This window comes from Hippoglossus stenolepis, chromosome 14, assembly GCF_022539355.2.
Source record: "Hippoglossus stenolepis isolate QCI-W04-F060 chromosome 14, HSTE1.2, whole genome shotgun sequence".
Lineage (NCBI taxonomy): Eukaryota > Metazoa > Chordata > Actinopteri > Pleuronectiformes > Pleuronectidae > Hippoglossus > Hippoglossus stenolepis.
In genome coordinates this window covers 27377570-27385530 of record NC_061496.1, presented here as the reverse complement: position 1 = coordinate 27385530, position 7961 = coordinate 27377570, and the positions used below count along the sequence as shown (strand labels likewise).

Here is a 7961-nt window from a genome sequence, read left to right as displayed (position 1 = left end):
ACTACATCAGACTACATTGGACTACATTACACTACATCAGACTACATCAGACTACATTGGACTACATTACACTACATCAGACTACATTGGACTACATTACACTACATCAGACTACATCAGACTACATTGGACTACATACTACATCAGACTACATTGGACTACATCAGACTACATTGAATACATCAACCACATCAGACTACATTACACTACATCAGACTACATTGGACTACATTACACTACATCAGACTACATTACACTACATCAGACTACATTACACTACATCGGACTACATCAAACTACATTGGACTACATTACACTACATCAGACTACATTGGACTACATCAGACTACATTACACTACATCAGACTACATTACACTACATCAGACTACATCAGACTACATTACACTACATCAGACTACATTGGACTACATTACACTACATCAAACTACATTGGACTACATTACACTACATCAGACTACATTGGACTACATTACACTACATCAGACTACATTACACTACATCAGACTACATTACACTACATCGGACTACATCAGACTACATTGGACTACATTACACTACATCAGACTACATTGGACTACATCAAACTACATCAACTACATTATGACTACATTACACTACATCAGACTACATTACACTACATCAAACTACATTGGACTACATTACACTACAACAGACTACATTACACTACATCGGACTACATCAGACTACATTGGACTACATTACACTACATCAGACTACATGATTACACTACATCAGACTACATTGGACTACATTACACTACATCAAACTACATTACTACATTACTCAATACTACATCAGACTACATTGGACTACATTACACTACATCAGACTACATTGGACTACATCAGACTACATTGGACTACATTACACTACATCAGACTACATTGGACTACATCAAACTACATCAGACTACATTGGACTACATTACACTACATCAGACTACATTGGACTACATCAGACTACATTGGACTACATTACACTACATCAGACTACATTGGACTACATCAAACTACATCAGACTACATTGGACTACTACATTACATCAGACTACATTGACACATCAGACTACATTGGACTACATTACACTACATCAGACTACATTGGATTACATCAAACTACATCAGACTACATTGGACTACATTACACTACATCAGACTACATTGGACTACATTACACTACATCAGACTACATTGACTACATTACACTACATCAGACTACATTGGACTACATTATACTACACCAGACTACATTACACTACATCAAACTACATCGGACTACATTACACTACATCAGACTACATTACACTACATCAGACTACATTACACTACATCGGACTACATCAGACTACATTGGACTACATCAAACTACATTGGACTACATTACACTACATCAGACTACATTGGACTACATCAGACTACATTGGACTACATTACACTACATCAGACTACATTGGACTACATCAAACTACATCAGACTACATTGGACTACATTACACTACATCAGACTACATTGGACTACATCAGACTACATATTACATCAACCACATCAGACTACATTGGACTACATTACACTACATCAGACTACATTGCATAGACTACATTACACTACATCAGACTACATTGGACTACATTACACTACAACAGACTACATTGGACTACATTACACTACATCAGACTACATTGGACTACATTACACTACATCAGACTACATTGGACTACATTACACTACAACAGACTACATTGGACTACATTACACTACATCAGACTACATTGGACTACATTACACTACATCAGACTACATTAGACTACATTACACTACATCAGACTACATTGGACTACATAAACTACATCAGACTACATTAGACTACATCAAACTACATCAGACTACATCAGACTACATTGGACTACATTACACTACATCAGACTACATTACACTACATCAGACTACATTACACTACATCAGACTACATCACACTACATCGGACTACATCAGACTACATTACACTACATCAGACTACATTACACTACATCGGACTACATCAGACTACATTACACTACATCAGACTACATTACACTACATCGGACTACATTACACTACATCAGACTACATTGGACTACATTACACTACATCAGACTACATTACACTACATCAGACTACATTACACTACATCAGACTACATTGGACTACATTACACTACATCAGACTACATTGGACTACATCAAACTACATCAGACTACATTACACTACATCAGACTACATTACACTACGGACTACATCAGACTACATTGGACTACATTACACTACATCAGACTACATTACACTACATCAGACTACATTACACTACATCGGACTACATCAGACTACATTGGACTACATTACACTACATCAGACTACATTGGACTACATCAAACTACATCAGACTACATTACACTACATCAGACTACATTACACTACATCGGACTACATCAGACTACATTGGACTACATTACACTACATCAGACTACATCAGACTACATTGGACTACATCACACTACATCAGACTACATTGGACTACATTACACTACATCAGACTACATTGGACTACATTACACTACATCAAACTACATCAGACTACATTACACTACATCAAACTACATCGGACTACATTACACTACATCAAACTACATCGGACTACATTACACTACATCAGACTACATTACACTACATCGACTACATCAGACTACATTGGACTACATTACACTACATCAGACTACATTGGACTACATTACACTACATCAGACTACATCAGACTACATTGGACTACATTACACTACATCAGACTACATTGGACTACATTACACTACATCAGACTACATCAGACTACATTGGACTACATTACACTACATCAGACTACATTGGACTACATCAGACTACATTGCTACATCAAACTACATCAGACTACATTACACTACATCAGACTACATTGGACTACATTACACTACATCGACTACATTGGACTACACTACATCAGACTACATTACACTACATCGGACTACATCAGACTACATTGGACTACATTACACTACATCAGACTACATTGGACTACATTAGACTACATTACACTACATCAGACTACATTACACTACATCAGACTACATTGGACTACATTACACTACATCAGACTACATTGGACTACATTACACTACATCAGACTACATTGGACTACATTACACTACAACAGACTACATTGGACTACATTACACTACATCAGACTACATTACACTACATCAGACTACATTACACTACATCAGATACATCACTACATTGGACTACATTACACTACACCAGACTACATTACACTACATCAAACTACATCGGACTACATTACACTACATCAAACTACATCGGACTACATTACACTACATCAGACTACATTACACTACATCAGACTACATTGCACTACATCGGACTACATCAGACGACATCAGACTACATAAGGCTACATTAACCTACATCGGACCACATTAGACTTCATCAGACTACATTAGACTACATTAGACTATATGGGACACATTAGACTACATTGGACCACATTAGACTACATTGGACACATATGACTACATAGGATTACATTTGACTACATAACACTACATCAGACCACATTAGACAACATCAAACTACATTAACCTACATCGGACTACATTGGACTACATTGGACTACACCAGACTATATTAGATTACATCAGACTGCATCAGAGTTCATCAGATTACATTGGACATAATTAGACTACATTACACTACGTTAGACTACATTAGACTACATCCGACTACATTGGACTACATTGGACTACATGGGACACATTAGACTACATCAGACTACATTGAACTACATAAGACTACATGGGACACATCAGACTACATGGGACACATCAGACTACATGGGACACATCAGACTACATGGGACACATTAGACTACATGGGACACATCAGACTACATGGGACACATTCGACTACATGGGACACATTAGACTACATGGGACACATTAGACTACATGGGATTACATTAGACTACATGGGACACATTAGACTACATGGGACACATTAGACTACATGGGACACATTAGACTACATGAGACACATTAGACTACATGGGATTACATTAGACTCATGGGACACATTAGACTACATGGGATTACATTAGACTACATGGGATTACATTAGACGACATCAAACTACATTAACCTACATCGGACTACATTACACTACACCAGACTATATTAGACTATGTCAGACTCACAGCATCAGACTTCATCAGACTTCATTTGCATGGCATCACTCCCCCACTGACCTGCGCTCACTTTACACATTAACAGCATCACTGATCAGACGTTATTAGGACACCTACAGTAATGAAGTTTACTTTGTGTTCGTTTGATTTCTCTCGAGTTTATGAGACACATATTTATACCCATTGAAAAGAAAGTCCAACCTTTTGCGCGCACGCAGTTCATCTGCCACACACAACGCAAGACATGGCGCGCACAGGGATTAAAGTAACCGGAAGGATTCTGATTCATGATCCGACACCATCGATAACTAAATGTATGTGATCGGGCACATAAATACGCAACGCTGTGTTTTAACTTCATTGTAGAAGAAACGCCCCGTTTGTCCATCAACACATAAATATGAATTCAGTAGGTTTTTATAAAGATCATTTCTTTGTGTGAGTGATTAGAAAAGAGCAGGGGAACAGTCTCTTGTTGACCAGCAGAGCCACCAGGATACTCTAAAGGCTATAATCAGTTTTCCACCACAAGTTTTAGTGCATTCATGTGGAGAGCGTCGAAATAATTCAAATATAATTATCATTATTTATCTAAATATGGTTACATCATGAATACATTGAGCCATTTTCGCAGATTTTCCTCTTAATTTCCTCAGTCATGTGCAGTAAAGGGACAAGAAATTTGATCTGAGCGGATACACCATGAAGATAAATATATATCAAATGAGAGACTATAACTAAAATGTAGTTGTGTTTACGTCATTTTTTGCTGCTCCAACTGTCTATACCGTTTTACCGTAAAGGCACAAGTAGACTCGCAACAAGGAATCCAAGGGTTCAACGTGTGTTCAACACACATCATTTTACTGCGGTCCCGATTGTCACTGGGTATTTCGCACACTGACATCAGACTACATTACACTACATCAGACCACATGCACGACATCACACTTCATCAGACTACATTAGATACATGACTACATTACACTAGTCTAATGTATGTAATGTAGTCTGATACATCTAATCTAGTCTGATATCAGACTACATTACATACATTAGATTACATTGGATACATTAGATTACATTATACACATTAGATTACATTGGATACATTATATACATTAGACTACATCAGTCTACATTAGATACATTAGCTTACATTGGATACATTGGATACATTAGACTACATAAGACTACTTTGGATGTATTAGATAGATCAGATACATTAGACTACATCAGACTATCTGATTCAGATACATTAGCACTGTTTAAACCACATTGGAGAGTGTTGGCAGGAGTGTGCGGTGTCACTGTGTCCGCCAGGGGGCGCGTCGACGGGTTGAGGGAGGGTGGGTGCGTTCCCGCAGCAACAGGGAAGATGGCAGCTCTCACATCTCTCACCCAGGTAAAGATGCAGCAGTTTACAGATTCCACACTTGCGACTAGAGCAGAGCTAAGAACGCAGTACGTGCCGTTCATGACTCTGTGTTTTAAATGTGACCCTGAACCGGAGCCGGGGCCGTGAGGGGAGAGAGAAAGGAGCTCAGTCAGCTGGAGCAGGCCCGGTGCTGCAGCCTTACCGTTACATAGCGGCTCTGTTAGCCGCTGCTAGCCGCTGCTAGCCGTCGCTGCTTCCAGCTAACCGTGTGTCTACTTATCTGTGGCATGACATATATTTAACTTGCTGTTTGTGGCATAGCGCCATGGATACTATACAAAGTTAGGGACAGGCTGGCCTGTGCACGTACATGTGACTAAGTCCTGCTCAGTGGTAAGCTAGCCAAGCTTAGCTAGCTTAGCCTGGATGCCGAGGAGAGAGTGAGGATGGGTCTGGGAGGCTGGAGGCCACACAGCAGACTCTGTGCACGAAGCTGTGAATGATGCTCGTCCCAGTCACAAATAATGAGCACTCACAGCAGCCACATGTCTAAAACCTGCAACAGCCATGTGATATTGTAATGCAGTCATTTTGAGATATGCTTTTTAATGAGAGTGAATAGCGAAAAGCCAAATCTCAATCAGTATCATGTTTATTACCAAGTAGGTTTTCACATGCAAGAATACGGCCTAATAATGCATATAGAAATGAATGAATATTGGAATGAATGAATTAAAGGAAATGAAAAGCAAATGGATCAGCAAGTGCTGTGAGTATAAGAAGACGGATAAGCACAAGTACAGGACCCATAGGTAAAAGCTGCACTGTTTAAATGAAAGAGATGTAGAGCTGCACAGTTTGTGCACGAGTACATATGCAAAGTATCCAAGTAATAATGTAAGATAAGTAACAATGCATGAGGTTGACATGTAGTGTTGACAATGCTGTTTTCTTTCTGCCACAGTTGTCAAGCGGGAACCCTGTATATGAGAACTTTTACAGACAGGTAAGAGGATCAGCCGAAGCACATCACTGCTAAATCATAACGCTGTTTTGCTGTATGTAAAACAAGAACGACAGCTGATGAGTGTGTGTCAGAGGAAATAAAAGATGTAAATATGTGACGCTCCCTGCGTTTGCTCCAAGGTGGATCCAGGGAATACAGGGAGAGTAGGACCAACAGAAGCTGCCTTGTTCCTGAAGAAGTCCGGACTGCCTGACATTACACTGGGAAAGGTAGTTACTGTCAGATGCTACACTGCTTGTTTTCTGTGGAATTACAGGGGTGGAGAGGTATGTTTGTTTCATGCACCAGTTGGGTGCAGCATGTGGACCTTTATTATTCTTGGTCGAGAAAAAACTGTCGAGAAAAAATTAAGTTGTGCTGTTAAAGATTCAGTGTGTCTGAACGCTGTCCTGATATCTTGGCAGCCCCCATATGCATGGGACAAACAGTATTTAAGATAAAGCTGTGTCAGTGTTTTTATCAGCTGTAGATGCAATGACTGTTATCTACAAGGTGTCACTTGGAGTGACAAATCCAGAGAATTGTCACAGTCTCTGCAGCTTTAAAGAGCAGTTTGGCATCTTTGAGTTCATTGTTTGGATTTTATGGCCCCTATAAATGCTACAGTAACTCCACTGTACGGTACTTAACTGCACCAAGCTGAAGAGCTAGATAATGAGCTGGATAACATCAATCTGGCAAAATAAACCAATTATTGCAGCTTTAAACTTTCTGTTTAGTGAGTGAAGTTAATGGTCTAAGTTTTCTTAAAGGATATTGAGCCAGACCCTGATGAATGTTCTTATGATCCTTTTGGTTAGTACGCGACAGCACTAAATAATATCCACACTCATTGAGTAGTATAATATTTGCTTCGTAGTTGGTATATTCCGCTTAAGGTGAAGCTTTTATGTAACAAAAGTGTGCCATTTTTAATGAGGTTAGTGGAGGCCATGCTATTGTCAGATGTGAGAGATGCTGCATGAAAACCTTATGTCCTAATGTCATACTATTTAGTGAGTTGACAGGGAAGACCTTGATGAAAGAATGCATTGAAACTTGCAGTATGTCTCAAGCAGAACTTACACATGACTTTTAAAATGATGATCTACTTTTTCCCATTGTCCTACTAGTCCATATACTCGTGGAAATCCCTTACCCTTTAAACACTTCATTCCATTCTGCTTCAATCATCATTTGTTCTTGTCACATCCTCCATTTCTTTAGGAGCTTGACATTTTTTCTCAGGCGGGTCTACCCTGATACA

The 7961-nt window shown here is 39.1% G+C and overlaps 1 protein-coding gene across 17 annotated transcripts in view; it reads left to right on the top strand.

Moving 5' to 3' along the window:
- Positions 1 to 5639: 5639 nt before the first annotated feature.
- Positions 5640 to 7961, top strand: part of eps15l1a (epidermal growth factor receptor pathway substrate 15-like 1a) — a 35401-nt gene continuing 33079 nt past the window's right edge. For all 17 annotated transcript variants that reach the window (XR_004698263.2, XM_047342945.1, XM_035176567.2 and 14 more), the window contains exons 1-3: positions 5640 to 5715; positions 6653 to 6694; positions 6835 to 6924. Coding sequence is in view for 16 of the 17 variants with exons in the window: in XM_047342945.1 (XP_047198901.1) it covers positions 5689 to 5715; positions 6653 to 6694; positions 6835 to 6924 (159 nt within the window). In the remaining variant the exon portion in view is untranslated. The remainder of the gene's footprint in view (positions 5716 to 6652; positions 6695 to 6834; positions 6925 to 7961) is intronic.